The sequence below is a fragment of the Drosophila sechellia genome, chromosome 3L, assembly GCF_004382195.2.
Source record: "Drosophila sechellia strain sech25 chromosome 3L, ASM438219v1, whole genome shotgun sequence".
Taxonomy (NCBI): domain Eukaryota; kingdom Metazoa; phylum Arthropoda; class Insecta; order Diptera; family Drosophilidae; genus Drosophila; species Drosophila sechellia.
In genome coordinates this window covers 11,689,299-11,706,684 of record NC_045951.1, presented here as the reverse complement: position 1 = coordinate 11,706,684, position 17,386 = coordinate 11,689,299, and the positions used below count along the sequence as shown (strand labels likewise).

Genomic DNA, 17,386 nt, shown 5'->3' with positions numbered 1-17,386 from the left:
TAACTTATTAGTGCATAGTTTTGAGCTGTTTTTAAATAAAACATTGTTGAACAACGGCAAGGGAGTTGAAATAACTGGGAAAAATTTTAACGTTTGCAGAATATATTACAAATTTTCACATTTAAGAGTATTTAAATTTATGAACAAAATTTAAAACAATTATGTGAACTTATATATATATGTGTGTGTATGTACAATTAAAGCTTAAACATTCCGGGGTAGAATAAAACATAGGAATGGAATAGTTGGAAGTGAAATGTGGGCGTATCTAAAATAAAAATTAATCAATAGGAAGTTTAGAGAGCTTTAAATGCTAATTTGTATACTAGCATGAGGGTTAACTATTCATAAATAAGTTAGTGTGCTCCAGCGTATACTTAAGTACATATAACATTAACAAAGGTAGTTCTCTTGTATCTACGATGATTTTCCATTAAGTTTACTCAGTTCAGTTGGTTCGCCACCATCGCCATGCACCAAGCGGGACTCGACGAGCGGTGCTGAAATCTGCAAATGCAGAACGTAGTCGGCAGCTGGAAAAACAAAGTTTCAGTTACGCCAAGAGCTTAAAGTGGGTGGACTACATGGAAATAAATAAATAGAAATGTGCTAGATGTGGCATGTTGTTTTGGGAGTAATCAAACATGGTAACAAGCTGTGGATGAAAGCGTAGGAAACGAAAAGCGTGAGATTTTTAGCAGTGCTGATGATACGTGTAAATGAATATTCTACTAAAAACTCCTCTCACTTTGCTCCAAAAGGAATTCCAGATCATCGGGGCAGTCTATCGTGGGGAAATCAATATTAGTCGACTCCTTGAGGATCACACCAATAGTCTTGTCCGCACTCATCAGAAACAAAGGTGCATTCGCCTTGGCGAGCTCCTTTTGCAGTGAGCCCATTCCGCGAGCTGCCGTAAAATCGAATTCTGGAAGACAGCACATTTAAAAACCTTTAGCAAAAAGTAAACCGTAAATCATACCATGCACGTTGGCGCAATCCAAGACCACAGGTGCGGTTCCATGAATGGTCAGAGCTTTTGAGATACCCGAACGAACCCATTCGACTGCCGGGAAGTACAGTGAACTGTGCTTCGGTCGAATCAGAATGTAATTGATGCCATTGCTGGTCTGCAGTTTGGAGACACTCAGTACGGGTCGAGCGGCTCGGTAAACCAGGAACGCCACATCGGTACTCACGCCCAGCAGAAGACCGATCTCGACGCCCACAGCCAGACTCATTACGAATGTAATGGCACCCGGAAGCAGCTCCCGCCGGCTGCACCGCCACAGCGGCTTAATGACCTCGAACTCAATCATGAATATCACCGCCGAGATGATAACCGCACTGAGAGCAGCCTTCGGGATGTACTGGAAATAAGGTGCTAGGAGGCCGAGTGCCAACAGAACCAGCACGCTTGTGTAGCAGCCTCCAAGCGGCGTCCTTACTCCACTGGCGTGGTTAACAGCGCTGCGCGAGAAGGATCCTGTCACCGGCATGGAGCTGCAGAACGCGCCACAAATGTTGCTCATGGAAAGTGCAACCAGTTCCCGCGTCGGACTCAGTCCAGCTCCTCCAAAGGCTTTCGAAATGGCTACATTTCCAAGCACAGCAATAATGGGTAGGATTAGCATGGAAGGGCCCAGTTCCGAGAGCTGAAAAACAGATTAAAAACATTATAGTTAAGTTCTTCGGTCATCAGGAAGTTTGTCGATCGTGGAATTCTACTGTCTATTTTCATCTTCATTAAAAAGGTGCAATTAACTTTATAAAATTGGACACAATCCAGAGAGGGCGGAATACAATTAAACTCATTTTAATTTATTCTAAAGCCAACCGACAATTAAAAACAAGAAAAAGGTATCTTAAACAAAGCAACGACTGGCTTGATGATAAATTAATTCGGTGACTAAAAAAGCTAAATAGTCTCCTTGTGCTCACATACCATCTGTTCAAAGTTCTGTCTGATCTCAGTACCATTCCTGTCCAGTATGGTGGTCTCAAACTTTGGGAGTGAAAAGTTGGGCAGACCGCTTTTGACCTTTCCAGTAAGGATGAATGGGCAGCTCTTCATCTGCTCACATGTGCTGTAGGCCAGCACACTGGTCCCCAGTACGACCAGCGCATTCCGACCGGTGGCTATTACCCAGATGCTACCACTTACAAGCTGCTGTGTTCGCAAGTTCCGGATTCGACCATCCAGCTTTACGTCTTTTAGTTTCTAAGGGAATTGAGTGGGTTTATAAAGTAGTTTCTTAGGATATTTTAGACTCTCTTACCCGCAGAAGTAGCAGAACAATAATGGAAGTCAAGCCAAGGGTAAAATCACCAGTTCTAACTTTGTGTAGATTTCCTAACACGGAGCGCATGGTATTTATGAAATCAGACCCGGATCCACCACGCAGACCCAGCAAACCCTTTAGCTGCGAGGTGCCAATGATGACGGCGGTGGCCGAGGTGAATCCCACGGTAACTGGCAGTGATATCAGGTCCACCAGGGCACCCAGTTTCAGCACTGCCATACCCAGCTCCACAACACCAGAGATGAGGCACAAAAGTATCGCGTACGCTGGACCCGATCCCAGTCCAAATCCCGTGTGCCGGCTGGTCATCAGTGCGAGCAAAGCCGTGGGTCCAATGGTCACCTGCCGGCAGCTGCCCAGCATGGCGTATATAATACCGCCCACAAAGGCGGAGTACAGACCATATTGGGGCTCCAGTCCCGCCAGCGTAGCGTAGGCCAGTCCTTGGGGCAACACCGTCAGGCCGACCGTCACTCCGGCTATCAGATCCGCAACTGCATCTTGGCCAGTATAACCGTGCAGCCACTTAAGACCCGGCAGCAGGCGGTATCCCCACTTCCTGAGGCTCATGGCTTCTATTTCTGTGGGATGAATACAAAAAAAAAGAATGGGTAATGTATTGGAGCCATAAGAACATACTGCCCAGCTCATTACCAAAAAAAGGGAATAGAAAATATTCAACAAGATTAAAATATAATTACGTCGCATATATTGAAGATCGCAGGATCAACGACTTTTCCAATTTCGCATAATTATACATTTGATTATGAGACGTCTGCGTGACAGACAGAAAGATAGAAAGACATCAACTTATTTACTACCAATAAGAAAGTCATAAATAAACGTCGTAGAACTCAAAACAATAGAAGAAAGACCAGTTTATGGTAAAAAAGAAGGAATAGCTGCCAGAATTACAAATGGCTCAGTGAGTAAACTAGATGGTATAAATTAAACAAAGCTAACCGAAAACAGGTTTGTGATGTTTTACATCTTTTTTGAACTAAAAGTGAACAGAAATGTCACAAAAAATTAGCAAGAATCCAATGACAATCAACGATATTATCAGTTTTAAAAATAAGTTGTCTGAATTCTATCAATCTAAATCTATATATCTATCTATATAGTAATAATTGCTGATTCTTTGGAAATGGTAATATTACCACATTTATATATGATATAAATTACATGTCTAGCTATTCTCATTCACTCATAATATGGCATTTCATCCAAATTAAAACAATCTAATCTAAAAAGTCTATCTAACCGCAATTCCTTGAATTTGGTTGAAAACTCACGTATTTGAACAAATGTTTTGATGTTGTTGTCGTTTTGAAGGGCGCGTTCCATTCGAAATGCGAGTTCTTTTCGGTTCGAATTCTTCTAGAATTCTAGAAAGAACGGAGAGCTCTGGGGAAGATCAGTTCGGCTTGGTAGCTGGCCAGAGACTGAAAAACTATCGCTTATCAGTGATCACACAACCAGCTCAATTAGCTGAACAACTGGCGAAGTTGAAAGTATTGGTTCGGGTCGCCTAAAACGTGATCAAATTGCTCGATGGAAGGCACGAGATACGATGTGCACTTTAATTGAATTACGCTTTGTTTACAAACTATTCTCTTCAATTTAGAGCCAATAATGATGGCGAAATTGTTTGTTTGTTATATCATTTGCAAACGCCACAATGGCAAATATTTGCCAATCGCTTGTGGAAAGAATGGGGAGTTTAGAATTGTTATTAGTTCCACCAAGCAATGATAATGCGATTTACAAAATCAACAGTAAACAATTTAACAGCGTTTGGTGAACTATTAGGTAACATTGTGAAATAAGTGAAGATAATAATAATATCTTAAAATAATCAGAGAGATTAGAGCGACTAGAATGATTTTCGAAAAACGCCTATAAAGGGGAGGTTTATGTGGAACGTTCTTGTTTGATCGGTTTGTAAATATTTAAATATAAAATAGAAACTAAATAAATTTGACATTTTTGCAACACAATCTATAAAGTTTCCTTACTGACCGACCTTGTAGGTTCATAAACTATTGAATTCCAGAGGTCAGATAAGAAGAAAAGCCCTTATCAGTACGGAAACGTGTAGTTCAAGTGGTTTTATCAGCATTTTGTAACCGGATTGAGCATAAAAATGCGAAACGTGCGAAAAGTTTATTAACCCTTTGAAGAAACTGGAGAAATCCGTTCTTTGAGGGTCCACGAAACCAAAATAATTGGAGAGATCAGTCGTTATGTACCGATGTACGTACATGTATGTATGTATGTATAAACATAATTGCCGATTGTTGACAGACGGCGAGCTTTATTTATCTTATTTGCTTTCTTTTTTTACTTTGGCATGTGTGAAAAAACTAGTTTTGCACTGTATTGGTATAAACGTAAACAAACTGAGAAAACAGTTGATTCAATTGTTTAGTATTGTTTGTTTATTTATAACGCGAGCCAATTCCTCAAGAATTTGCAACAACAAACGGGTCAAGTTAAAAGGAAAGTGGGACAGACTTAAAAAGAAAAACCACAAATCCAGTAACATTTCTTACTTGATTATTATGATCTATATTTTTTTATCAACTTTTAACACTTAACATTAAAGTTAAAAAATCACAAAACTACCACTTCTACCGGTGAAATTGAAATAAATATATTTGTTTGACTGCCAGCGAACAGCTGAAAGTCTAGAGTTGTCACCGCTCACGAATTTTCAGTTTCCCTGGCGCCCTCTAGGCGGCTGCTATTGCAAGTCAATTGACTGCTATAGCAGTGATTGGCAGCATTAAGGTGACGAGTGCCTATAAAGTAAATTCAACAAAACCCATTTATTTTTGTTATTTTAGATTTCTAATCACTTTGAATATGCACAGAAACTAAAAATTCATGAAGTGGGCACCACTGAAATGGCCATTCTATCGATATTTGTAGCAATTACACGTTTTCCAGCACTTGAATGGAAGAGCGAACGTTTACCCTCACTGCCGCAATCGGGAACAATTTTTTATTATGGCACTTGCGCGGCTCACAAACAATATTCGTTGATTAAAATTCATTGGAAATTATTGCCGAAAGTCGAAGACTCCGCCAATTGAAGTGTACGCTTAAAACGATCGCCGTGCAGGAAGCGGAAGTGTCCCAATAACAGCTATTTTTCCCGCCGCTTTCTCCCCCATCACCCCACCCCACAAGCGACGCCGATAGAAACATTTAATTTGTGCAAATAGCCGAAACCCACACGGTCGGCCATCAAATATTATGAAATGGGTAAGCTGCGAGGGTAACCACGAGTGGGTCCATGGATTTTCACACCGGTGGGCCGATTTCCACAGCCTTGCGTTTCCATGGCGCAAATCGAAAACGAACTGCAATTGCAAAATGCATCTTCAATGCCGCTGCAAGTGTGTGTGTGTGCGGTGTGATGCGCGCGCGTTTGTGTGTGTGCAGTTTTCTTAGGGCGTTTTAACTGCTATTTATTTACGGTTTCTTCATTTTCCGCAAATAGTCACTTTTTCGTGTTTGTCTGATTTTCCCCCCATGCTGCACTGTGAATCCGATTTTCGAAATGGATAGAAATTCACACCCTCAAAACCTTCAGTGTCACTTGCAAATGCTCAAAAACGAATGGAGATTTCCGACTTAAAATCATATATTTTATGTTAAACGCCCTTCAAAATTGGTAAAGCATACCAAATCTTAATTAATACAACATATAAAGGGTAGATAAAGGGTTTCTGCATCTTTCAAAACCTTAAATTTAACTTGTGTACAACGAGGGAAATGTTTTTCACACTGTAGTTAGAAATTAAGTCATGTTAATGCTGTCTAATTGCAGCATCAGCTTTGAATAACTTGCCCAGTGTTATCTGAAGGTGTGTTAATGCATGCGAGATACATCATAGGTGCAATAGGTATAATCCTGTAAAGGTAGATTGAATTATTATTCCAAAACCCCTGCATTCGATCAGGAGCATTGATCCCCCGAATCAGAGCTTAAGACCACTCATCCAGGTGGAACTTGTTGCTTGAGGCTTGGTTGTAGGTCAGTGCGAAGAGGTGGCTGATCCGGCGACGAAAGGTGCGCACCAGGCGACGTCCGGCGACGATGTAAGTAGCGGCCATCGTAAACCCCATCACTCCAGTAACCACCTCCAAGCGAATTTCCAAAAAATTGTTACCTTCACTTGCCTTGTTTCGATATTATTTGATTTTATGTTGTTTCCTCGTATCAGCAGCAAAATTCGAGCACTTCTAACATCGAAATTGGCCTATCTTCAATTGTCAACTCCTGTTTAGTTGCGCTATCGTGCTTAACCAATTGGACCAGCTATTTTATTATGTTGCTAACTCTTACCTCCACACAAATACACAAGAACACAAGACACTGGGATAAGTCCTTATCTATGAAAATATTCGATATCGGTAACCGTAGACTGATTTTTAAACAAATTCGATAACTGAGCACTATGAAGAAGAATTTGTAAACCATCATTATAAACAAAGGTTTCATAAAGTTTGTAGAACGTTCTTTAAGTTTCTTTGTGTCTTATATATCTGCATTGTAGAGCATTTAATATGCTTCATAAAAGGATAGGACTTGATCAACTAATCATAGAATTGATGGCGAAAACTAATATTCCACATTTTAAATTAGGGCTAAACAAACACAAACATATACACACTTATACACTGAAATATGTATACATTACAAGTAGTTTGACCCACAACCGATACCTTTCCCAGACAATGCCCTCGGCCATCAGTGGCGCGCCACATGCCCACATACCCAGCAACGAGGAGTGCGGCATCCGCGATGTGTGGAAGCAAAACCTGGAGGAGGAGTTCCGCACCATACGGAAAGTGGTGCAGAAATACCACTATGTGGCCATGGACACCGAGTTTCCGGGCGTGGTAGCACGTCCAGTCGGCGAGTTCCGCTCCACGGCGGACTATCATTACCAGCTGCTGCGCTGCAATGTCGATCTGCTGCGGATCATCCAATTGGGCCTCACCTTCATGGACGACGATGGAAAGACACCACCCGGCTACTCCACCTGGCAGTTTAACTTCAAGTTTAATCTAAGGTAAAAGTGTTTTGTTTATGCTCTAATGGGGGGTCCTACATTATCGTTTGTTTCCCTAGCGAGGACATGTATGCGCAGGACTCGATCGATCTGCTGCAGAACTCCGGAATTCAGTTCAAGAAGCACGAGGAGGATGGCATCGATCCCATCGACTTCGCCGAACTGCTGATGAGCTCCGGCATCGTGCTTGTGGAAAACATCAAGTGGCTGTGCTTCCACTCCGGCTACGATTTTGGCTACCTTCTAAAGCTGCTCACCGATCAGAACCTGCCCCCGGACGAATCTGAATTTTTCGATCTGCTGCACATCTACTTTCCCAACATCTTCGACATCAAGTATCTGATGAAGTCGTGCAAGAACCTGAAGGGCGGCCTGCAGGAGGTGGCCGATCAGTTGGAACTGCGGCGCGTGGGCCCCCAGCATCAGGCCGGCTCGGATGCTCTGCTGACGGGCATGGCCTTCTTCAAAATGCGTGAGGTACAGCACACAAATGATTTGCACACTAAACCAGTGGCGCACGATGTACTCTTTCGCTATCTGCTTGTGCACACCATGAACTTAAAGCCGACGATCAGCTGTATCCATAAGCTGAGCCGTCCGGCAAACAATGGGGGCCCTGCCCCCGACGAATCTGCTATAATCAGCAGTGGCAACGGCACTGGCAACACCAACTCCTCCGAGCAGCTCACCTCGAGCGCCTACATGGTTACACCTCCCAATACGCCCGGCATGGCCAAGAGCGATGCCGCATCGCTGTCCAATCGCCATGCGTCTATTTGGAATAGCTTCGGATAATTTGACTGCTCGAACGATGGTGTTGCCGTGCACTTGCCACTGCTAACGTAACTTGCCTCCGCCCATCATAATCATTATTCCTTAGGTTTAAGGTATTTCATGGTTGTCACAACGCATTTTCATACATAACTCATCTATGTACTTAGTTATTGTGCACAATTTGCAGAGCCAGTGACCCAGAATTTATGAATGAAATCCATAATTTGAAGTGTTCTTAGTAGTTAGTTTTCAACTGTTAAACCCATGTCAAACATGTTTATTTAGTTGTAATGCCCGCGATACGAATTGAAATGAGAAACGTGCTGGATTCGAATGGAAAATTAAATGAAATGGAATTAATTTTCTTTAAATGTTTATTTGCATTCTTTGGTGTTTGGGCATGGCATATGCATATCATTGCTTGTTTGATTTCATATGGCATCTTTTTAATTGTATTTATGTTCATTTTAATTTATGTTAAGTTCACGCTCTTCATTTATATCCAATTAACAAATTATTTTTTGTAATTTTAAGCGCTTTGCTGACATATGTTTCCACACGGTTTACTGTGTGTATCAGCGTACCAAGACCTTTATCTTCTAGAGAACTTTTAAAATAACAAGAATATTGCAGAGTAAATCCCATCCCATACTAACATTCATTAAATATGAAATTTACTAAAATTGAAACCTCGCCCAATCACATCGGTATTACGGTATGTAACAAATCCTATCTACAAGTGGGAGACACCCATCTTGGGATTACTATCTAAGACTTTGCTGCCGTAGACATATGTGTGCTTTATACGCTTTGTAGCTCCCAACTAAAGTTGCTCGCATAGATGTATCCCGTACTCATCATACTTAACCATGAACTGCTTTGTAACCCACTTGTGCTGTCCCCTTCGAAACACGATCCAATGTTCTATACCTGCCTAATGGAACTTATACTCTTTGCAGATGTTCTTTGAGGACAACATCGACCATGCGAAGTACTCCGGACACCTGTACGGCCTCGGAACCTCCTTCATCGTCAATGGCACCAACTTCCACGAGAGCAACGGTGAGACGAACAGCGCCTCATGATTCGTACTGATGGGGAACGTGGTCGTGCACGACAGGAAGTTCGAGCAGGAGGAATCACCGGGTCCGTCGGCATCTGTGCAGGCCACACCACCTGGCCTGCTCCTAGCCGCAACAACACCATTGCAATAATCTGCCGACAGTCGACTCAGATCGTTTCCATTATAACCACAAAGCTAACTTCTTAATGTTTCCCACGCAAGTTCGGATGAAAAGGCAACCGTTTGATACGATAACATGGCATAAACTAATTGTAAATCGCATAGAAATGAAAAAACCGGCAAAACTAAAATAGATTCAATTTCAAGTTCTGCATGTCTTAAATGTGTTACGAATACAAAACTAAGGTATGTAATTAAGCTAAAACTGTAAGCCAATAAGCGGAACAGAGAATATTGTGTATTTGTAAAAAAAAAAAACAGCAAAAAAACAATATATTTAAAACTTTTTAATTTAGTGTACATTTCGAAAACGTGTTTTTATTTAAAGTGGGAATACGAATCGAGATGTTGGGTTCACTTTAGTAGAAAAAAGAGGGGAACCTGTAGAAAAAAATATCAAATGTTTTAGAATGAAGAGAAACCAGAATCCGAGATGAAAACAAAATTTTCTAGGGTTAAATATCATTAGTGGGTTAATAAACTTATAAACGGTATTTTCAAAATATAACGGAAATAAGCCGAAGTAGCAATAGTCGGATTTTTGTGAAACTGAGGTGCGGTCACACCGAGCTCTAGTCCTTATGTTTTGTTTATGGAAAATATGTTTTAGTTTCTGAGTATTAAAAGACAAATCGATGGCAACTGTGGATGAATGCAATCACAGCGTCCTCGACATGGTCACCAAAATGTCCACAATGCTGGTCGCCTATGAGATGAAGCCAAATAAACCCACAGCTGTGCTGGTGGCCAAGAGGCGGTCCAAAATCTATGAATCTCTGCTCCACAGTAAAACGATGTCGTCCGAGGACAAGCTAAAAATGCTCCACCAGGTGAGCAGCGAGGTGGCAAAGAACCCAGACCGGATGGACGTGCTGCTCAGCTTCGAAAGTCTGCTGGAAGGACAGGATAAGGAAAAATCGAAGATAACAGAGGACCAGGATGCGGAAAACCACTCCAAAGTTTTGATCAAACGTCTCAAGCCAGGCCCACTGCAGCTGATTGAAACCATAGAGATTGTGGAGAAACCACTTCATCCAAAAGCCTTTCCCGACATCAATCAAATGAATCGCGCCCTAAAACCCATGCAACTACAGCCATACTCTAATATTCGTTTACCGAGTAACCTGAATAGAAAGCCTCCGCCAGAAAAGCTAATTCCCAATATCACACCATCTACTGTACTTCGCGAGGGGTTAGCAGAGTCCATAGCACGCATGAGAAATGAATCGGAGAAACCAATGCATCCACCACCCACATTGCCAGTGCTCACGAAAAAAGTTGCAGCTAAACTAGAGGATGAACGACCTTTTGTGGCCCAGCCTGGACCGCAGAAGCACTTGGCTTCGGATATATTTGTGACCAACGAACTTAAGATCTTCCAGAACAAAAACCTGGTGCTGAACTACCTAAATGAAGCAACCCTAATAGATCACCTAAAGAAAGCATCGTGTGGTATTGAATCTTTAACGTTTCCCAGTTCGTCGGCAGATACGTTGGAGTTGCGAGTGAGGCCTAACACAACTTTACCCACTGTGCTGCCGGAGGTGCTGTCGGATTTTGCAAATCCCTTCCTTCGTGCCGGCTGTGCCTTTCTGCGTTTGAATGCCCGCACCAAATGGAACAAGATCACCGAAATGCGGCTGGAAAGACCCCTAACTCGAGTGAGATTGAATACCTTATTTCCAGTAGTGGTATGTTCAATAATCCCATGCTTTCTTGCAGGCCATGCGAGAGACGATTATGGATTATCTAAGCACCACTCGGCACTTTTTGCTCTCCTTGCAAGCCGATAGCCTTTTCCAGCTGCTGAACAACTCCTCTACAGCAATGCAGTTACTCTGCCAACTAGATAGGATGTTCGAAAATGAACCAAGATGTAAGAATGCCTCACCGCCAATATATTTCAAAATTAATCTGTTTTATATACATTAATGCAGTAAACCTGAACACTGGTATAACTGGCTCCTTTCTGTTGAGCTCCATCTGGCTGGCCATCGACACCTGCGAAAACAAAGACTTCCTGCAGCTGCTCATCTATTTCTTGCGATGCATATCCCGCAATTACTTTATTCAGCTACAGAGATGGATCTACCATGGTGAACTGGACGAGCCGGTCAACGAGATTTTCATCAGCCGCAGTCTGAACACTTCACCGTCTTTTACAAACGAGTGCAGCAAAGAGTTCTTTGACAAAAGCTACCAAGTGGTCAACGAGGCAATTCCTGAATTTTTAGTCGGTTGCGAAGAGCAAATTCTTCAATGTGGCAAATACAACCTGATTCTACAGGCATATAACGCTAGGGTATGCAGAAGATTATTCAAAACTAGAATCCATATATAATGATTGTTTCTTTTCTTTAGCACCCCGTTTTTGAAGTGCTGTACCCGGATATTGAGGTTTGCCTAACGGAGCAGCAGCTCAAAAATATGCGGCGCAACCTGGCCGATAAGTATGCCATCATCTATAAACGTTTCGGATGGTGCAGCATGCAAAGCATTTTCGAGGACCGCATGGCGGCAAAACGTGTATTTGCCAATCTAATGATGAAGCGAACGCAGGCCCATCTGGATGCGTGGGCGGAGAAGCAGCGTGAACTCCAAATCAAAGCGAATGCCCAGAAAAAACTGCAAAACGATCTGTTAAACGCAGAGCAAGAACGCATCCAGAAAAATCACTTAGAGAAACGGCGTCAGGACATCGTTAATGAACTTGCATTTCAGCGGGAATGCGAACGGATGGAGGATAAGCGCCTGGAGCGGGAAAAGCAAGAGCTGCAAAAGGAAGTGGTGCAGCTAGCAGGTGTCCTGCCATCCAGTCCTGACCGAAGCACAGTCAGCGATCTCAGTTTTGCATCCTGTATTGAGGAACCAGATTGTCTAGCAGAATCAACGTCTGACAAAGATAATGCAAATACAGACAATTCAGAGGAAGAGGCAACGAAACAGGTGGATGCGACTTTATATGTTCCATTGGAGCAGCCCGGAGCTGAAGGAACACAAAATCAATCGAATGTAGATGTGGACCAACCATGTGGTAAAGACTCACTTCCCAATGTGGTTCAGTATCAACGGAGTCACTCGGACGTGATAAATTCCAACGAGCATTCAACAACCCAAACAGAGTTCAATCGAAACCGCCAACATGGTCTCTCCTCCGACCAGTTTCAAGAGTGTCATGCCACGGTACATCTGCAAGAGTCCCACTTACTTAAAACCGCTGCCAGCACGAGTGCAGGACTGCACGCTGTACTTCCTCCAGACATTAATGCTAATCTCAATGGCCCGGACACGAAGGTGCTGACCGAACTACAGCGAAATCGCAAGCGCAACGAGCATCATGACGGCTTTGTCAGTTTTAACTCTAGCGAAGATCAGCACACCCATCGATTGCGTTCCCTATTGAATTCAAATACGGAACGTGGCAGAAATCGACTTCGGGTTATGGAGACCGAGTTCGGTCTAGGTTATAAGAACACGGAAATGGAAAAAAAGGCCACGCCCTGTCTGCCTCTGGAACTCGACAAGCTTCACGTCGAAATTCCCTTGTCGGTGCCAACTCCAATGTCCACCACTTCCGATGTGGATTTCGGTGATCCGTCGCCAAGAGAAACACCAGAAATAGCTGACACTGTTAATAATAATAATGTTAGTGCGATCAGTGGGAGCTTGTCTCCGGAGTTGCCAAAGCCCGTTCTTGCGATTGCTAAACCAACCAGCTTATTGCCGAAAGTGGATTTTGGAATGGAAGAGGAAAAGGAGACGGAACAGGACAGAGACCCTTTGCCTGAGGCTTGCAATCCGTTTATGGCCCGCCGCTGCCTGCAGCTTTCCGTAATGGCGCCCGTTAACGCATACTACGTACTACTCCGAAATGAAGTGCTGAGGATCTTCCAGGAGCAGCGTATCTACGAGCATTTCCGCAAGCTTAGAAACTACTTTTTCCTAGTGGACGGTCAGTTTGGAGCTACACTCACGAACGAAATTTTAGGAAGAATAAAGGCGGGCGTTGGGCCACGAAGTCTCAGCCAGAAGGGCATCCTTGATACCATGTTGACCAATGCGCTGGCGGCTTGTTCGGCGGATGAGACGACGGTATCAGAGAACCTTACTCTCAACTGTACCACCATCCCGGATACGCTGAACTTCCTGTCCGTGGAAGCCACTTCTATGATAAAGCTGAACTGCAAGATTGATTGGCCTTTAAACATGGTGATCAGCTCGGAGACGATTTCCAAATATGGCCAGATCTTCGGGTACCTGCTGAAGCTTCGTCACGTTAGTTTCGTATTGGATGGCACTTACGAGTACCTGCAGCAAATGGCCAAGCTTCTGGGACCGGAACTCCGGACATGTGCTCATTTCCGACACATGCAGATGATGCGCCACAAGCTGTCGCACTTCATGACCTCGTTTCAAACGCATCTGGTGGCCAAAGCCCTGCTGTCCACCTGGAAGAGCTTCAAGGAGGAGTTGTGCGCAGCCAATTCCATTGAGGCGTTGTACAAGCAACATGTTGCCTACTTGAAGCGGGTGGCCTTCCTAGCACTGCTAAATCGACGCAGTGCGAAGGTCAAGGAAACCATTGATAATATCCTAGTGATTATACTGCGCTTTTGCAAGTGAGTTTATCGCTTAAAAAGTCTCGGCTTAATTTTATTTTTTAATTTAAACGTTTTTTAGAGTCATTCAGTCGCAGTCCTTTATTGTGGATCAGGATAACTACTTTGTGCATCCTCGCTTTAAACGCCTTCAGCAGGAGGAGGCTGAGTTCGAGAAATTCGTGCAGTATCTCATCTATTTGGGCAACAAGGCGGCTGCTTCTGGTTATCAGGAGGAAATCGGTGACCTGATTTGTATTATTAACTTTAACCACTACTACAAGGTATCTGGGAACCATACTGGTTCCTCAATGGAGGATAAAAAGTGCTAGCCAATAATTGTTAGATAGGGAATTTCTCTTGCCATTAAGCTGAGCTTAGAACATTTTAAAATATCAATGCATGCATGGCGTCTCTTAAATGTAAAGCTTCGGTGAAGAAATTCAGCTTTAAAGGCAGTTATTTCCTAGAACTATTTCCTTAGTTTTGATTAACAGTTTTGTTGTGTTAGGTTAATATTAATTTTCAAATAATCGGCTCAAATTAAAAGAAAATGATTTAATTCGTAACATTTAATCGTTTTTTAATTGATCTCGGATTAAATATCGAAAAAAATGTTTTGAATACTTATCCATATCAATAATAGATTTTTGCTTAATATTTAAGAAAAACTTTTAAAAAAGACAATTAATAATGTGGAAAGTACTTGTTAAATATTGTAATGAAAACAGTTGATTCGAGTTTCAAAATAAATGTGCTTATTTATATATGTCTTACCATATTTTTTATTGAAAAATTATTGACAAATTAGAGATATTTTTTAATTAGGCGATTTTATTTTTAATTTTGCTCACGCTACCATCTCTAAATGATTGTGCGCGTACGATGTATCGGTATTCGCTCCATCCCTGGTCATGAGTCACTTTATGTAGAATAATTTATTTTTAGTTTATAAAAGCGCTGCACGCGATCAAGAATTTTATATTTTTAAGTAATTTATTTCATCGAACTTTAATCAAAAAACATGCAGGTAAGATGGAATGTCATAAGCAAATTGCACTTATCCGAAAAATCTATTTTTTCCAATTCGATAAACGGTAATGGTGGGTGTGTTTTGGTGCATCCAAAAATAAACTCCATATTTGGTATTGAAAATCATGAATTAAATAAAACTCACGTGGCCTTCTTATCCGTAGGACCCAAACGAAGATACCGAGTGGAATGATGTGCTCCGTGCCAAGGGAATCATTGGGCCCAAGGCAAAGGAGGCGGAGATCACAGAGGATCAGATCCAGAAGCTGATGGACGATGCCATCCAGCGGCGCACAGATCTGCCACTGAATGAAGGCCAGCGGGACAAGAAGATCGACGACATGTCGCTGGACGAACTCGACGAACTGGAGGACTCCGAGGACGAGGCTGTTCTAGAGCAGTATCGCCAGCGACGCATCGCCGAGATGAGGGCCACCGCCGAAAAGGCGCGATTTGGGTCCGTGCGCGAGATATCAGGGCAGGATTATGTGAACGAGGTGACCAAGGCCGGCGAGGGAATCTGGGTGGTACTCCACCTGTATGCTAACGGTGTACCGCTGTGCGCACTGATCCACCATCACATGCAGCAGCTGGCCGTCCGCTTTCCACAGACGAAGTTCGTGCGCTCCGTTGCCACCACCTGCATACCGAACTTCCCCGAGAAGAACCTGCCCACCATCTTTATCTACCACGAGGGCGCGCTTCGCAAGCAGTACATAGGTCCACTGGAGCTGCGCGGCGACAAACTGACCGCTGAGGAGCTGGAGTTCATGCTGGGACAGGCGGGCGCAGTGCCCACCGAGATCAAGGAGGATCCACGACCGCAGATCAGGGACAAGATGCTTGCCGATCTGGAGGACAAAAGCTCGGACTTCTACTGAGTCATAGCCAAATCATAGCCCTCATCCAACTTCAAGTACAGTGGGGTGGGTAAATATTTTTAGGATGAATCATCAAGTAAAGCCCAATCTAAAACCGGCAAGCGGATCTTTTATGCGGATTCACTTAACTAACAAATCAAACATTTAAACGCAAAGTTGATAGCGAACGGTTTTGATTTATATATTACCCAGTCCTCAGGAATTTCCCTTGCACGTTTTCATTTCATTGTTTTGTGGCATTTATGTACCCTCATAAATAAATTGTTTACTTTTCTACAGAAAGTCACTTATTATGATTTTGTTTGGTGCTGGTAGCCGTTGCTTTTGCCACGCTTTTTGGTTTACCCCGAAAAATGTTCGGATCAATGATATTGTACGGATGCTCGCAGGCGGGATTCAGTACTCGTCCACGTCGTGGCTCGTGCTCCTCGAGGAGATGAGGTGCTAGCAAAAGAAAGAGCTGCTCTGTCCAAGAGGGCAGGCCACAGGTGGAGAAGCACAGCTCCCAGTACGGCAGACCCAAGTGCGCGATGGCCATCCGAAGGTATTCACTAAAGGTGTCCGCCAAGAACTGCCAGCTTAGGGTGCTCAGCTCTAGCAGATAGAACTTGGGATTGTTGGAACTGGTGGATTCGTACAGCATACACACCTATCAGAGGAGTATTTTGGAATTAATCATCAGCTTTCTCTTGCGTCTGGACTACTTTGATTAGTTACACACCTTGGCCACCTCGTTCACGTTGTTGATCTCAAATATTTTCGACTTGGCCGTTATAATAGGCGTGGCATTGCCCCACTTGTCTTTTCCGGTGGCAATAGGAGCTGGAATGGATTGTGAGCTCCCGACTGCTCCCACAACATCCGAGTTGCTATTGCACACAGCCGTCGAATTGCTGGAGTGGCTCGTTGTGGTTTCTATGTTCTCCCGCAACAGGGTCACCTGCAGCAAGTGCGGAAAGTGGATGTGACCCACGCGCCTAATATCGTTAGCTGGAATCAAAGCTATATACAAAACAAACAGGAAACTAAACGGAGACCCCACTCACGAGCATACTGGTAGCTCCAGTTCAGGATAAAACCATCTGAAGATAGGTAGAACTTCTTCATATCTTCCGGAAGGTAGACGCAGTGCCTCTGCTCCCAATTCACCACCTGGCAGGCATTCAGAGGTTGTCGTCGCTCCAACGTCACATTACATACCCTTGGCACATTGGCTGCATGTTTAAGAGGATCCACTCAAACAGGACTTCAATCTTTTGTTAGTTTCATACTCACAGAGGGTTCTTATCAGACCAAGGGTCAAATTTTCATAAAATGCATCTTCTGGCGAGAGCTTCTTGTTCATCATCAAATAATTTATGCCTCAGAATAAATTCTGTTAAATTTATACGTCAGACTGTTTTCCACATGTATAGACTAGCTGTCACGGGATAAACAAAGTCACATCGAATTGGTTGTTGTGGCAACG

The 17,386-nt window shown here is 43.2% G+C and overlaps 5 protein-coding genes across 9 annotated transcripts; 3 read left to right on the top strand and 2 right to left on the bottom strand.

The window, feature by feature from the left end:
- Positions 1-80: 80 nt before the first annotated feature.
- On the bottom strand, positions 81-4,978 carry LOC6605388 (sodium-independent sulfate anion transporter). 2 transcript variants are annotated; one of them, XM_032719149.1, is made up of 6 exons: positions 4,859-4,978; positions 2,280-2,884; positions 1,946-2,221; positions 983-1,655; positions 749-928; positions 81-533 (listed from the first exon to the last, which is right to left on the bottom strand). In XM_032719149.1, exons 2-6 carry the CDS (start codon positions 2,871-2,873, stop codon positions 418-420), a joined length of 1,839 nt encoding a protein of 612 aa, XP_032575040.1. In that variant the 5' UTR covers positions 2,874-2,884; positions 4,859-4,978; the 3' UTR covers positions 81-417. The 2 variants fall into 2 exon arrangements, with proteins under 2 accessions (XP_032575040.1, XP_002030221.1); XM_002030185.2 differs by lacking the exon at positions 4,859-4,978 and adding an exon at positions 3,599-3,756.
- Positions 4,979-5,240: 262 nt separating this feature from the next.
- LOC6605387 (CCR4-NOT transcription complex subunit 7) lies at positions 5,241-9,665 on the top strand. Of its 4 annotated transcripts, none has more exons than XM_032719154.1 (4): positions 5,241-5,573; positions 6,275-6,413; positions 7,050-7,390; positions 7,450-8,398. In XM_032719154.1, exons 3-4 carry the CDS (start codon positions 7,053-7,055, stop codon positions 8,183-8,185), a joined length of 1,074 nt encoding a protein of 357 aa, XP_032575045.1. In that variant the 5' UTR covers positions 5,241-5,573; positions 6,275-6,413; positions 7,050-7,052; the 3' UTR covers positions 8,186-8,398. The 4 variants fall into 4 exon arrangements, with proteins under 4 accessions (XP_032575045.1, XP_032575044.1, XP_032575043.1 ...); XM_032719153.1 differs by having other exon boundaries at positions 6,142-6,413; XM_032719155.1 differs by lacking the exon at positions 6,275-6,413 and adding an exon at positions 9,124-9,665 and having other exon boundaries at positions 5,253-5,573; positions 7,450-7,867.
- A 377-nt stretch (positions 9,666-10,042) lies between these two features.
- On the top strand, positions 10,043-14,574 carry LOC6622009. The gene is made up of 5 exons (XM_032719147.1): positions 10,043-11,068; positions 11,130-11,283; positions 11,345-11,709; positions 11,769-14,026; positions 14,088-14,574. The coding sequence occupies exons 1-5, from the start codon at positions 10,043-10,045 to the stop codon at positions 14,335-14,337; spliced, it is 4,053 nt and encodes a 1,350-aa protein (XP_032575038.1). The 3' UTR covers positions 14,338-14,574.
- Positions 14,575-14,905: 331 nt separating this feature from the next.
- LOC6605385 (viral IAP-associated factor homolog) lies at positions 14,906-16,200 on the top strand. The gene is made up of 2 exons (XM_002030182.2): positions 14,906-15,035; positions 15,202-16,200. Exons 1-2 carry the CDS (start codon positions 15,030-15,032, stop codon positions 15,916-15,918), a joined length of 723 nt encoding a protein of 240 aa, XP_002030218.1. The 5' UTR covers positions 14,906-15,029; the 3' UTR covers positions 15,919-16,200.
- LOC6605384 (tubulin polyglutamylase complex subunit 2) lies at positions 16,075-17,345 on the bottom strand. The gene is made up of 4 exons (XM_002030181.2): positions 17,194-17,345; positions 16,965-17,132; positions 16,640-16,908; positions 16,075-16,567 (listed from the first exon to the last, which is right to left on the bottom strand). The coding sequence occupies exons 1-4, from the start codon at positions 17,264-17,266 to the stop codon at positions 16,202-16,204; spliced, it is 876 nt and encodes a 291-aa protein (XP_002030217.1). The 5' UTR covers positions 17,267-17,345; the 3' UTR covers positions 16,075-16,201.
- Between the last annotated feature and the right edge of the window lie 41 nt (positions 17,346-17,386).

Bases quoted from the DNA above. Each gene is read 5' to 3' on its own strand.
- LOC6605384 (XM_002030181.2), bottom strand. From the start codon at position 17,266: ATGATGAACAAGAAGCTCTCGCCAGAAGATGCATTTTATGAAAATTTG. The intron at 17,133-17,193 runs GTGAGTATGAAA...TTAAACATGCAG, and splicing joins TGGTCTGATAAGAACCCTCT to CCAATGTGCCAAGGGTATGT. The intron at 16,568-16,639 runs GTGTGTAACTAA...CTCCTCTGATAG, and splicing joins ACGTGAACGAGGTGGCCAAG to GTGTGTATGCTGTACGAATC.
- LOC6622009 (XM_032719147.1), top strand. From the start codon at position 10,043: ATGGCAACTGTGGATGAATGCAATCACAGCGTCCTCGACATGGTCACC. The intron at 11,284-11,344 runs GTAAGAATGCCT...ACATTAATGCAG, and splicing joins GTTCGAAAATGAACCAAGAT to TAAACCTGAACACTGGTATA. The intron at 11,710-11,768 runs GTATGCAGAAGA...TCTTTTCTTTAG, and splicing joins TACAGGCATATAACGCTAGG to CACCCCGTTTTTGAAGTGCT.
- LOC6605388 (XM_002030185.2), bottom strand. From the start codon at position 3,650: ATGGAACGCGCCCTTCAAAACGACAACAACATCAAAACATTTGTTCAA. The intron at 2,885-3,598 runs GTGAGTTTTCAA...TTCATCCCACAG, and splicing joins CAAAACATTTGTTCAAATAC to AAATAGAAGCCATGAGCCTC. The intron at 2,222-2,279 runs GTAAGAGAGTCT...CAATTCCCTTAG, and splicing joins TTGTTCTGCTACTTCTGCGG to AAACTAAAAGACGTAAAGCT.
- LOC6605387 (XM_032719152.1), top strand. The intron at 7,391-7,449 runs GTAAAAGTGTTT...TTGTTTCCCTAG, and splicing joins AACTTCAAGTTTAATCTAAG to CGAGGACATGTATGCGCAGG.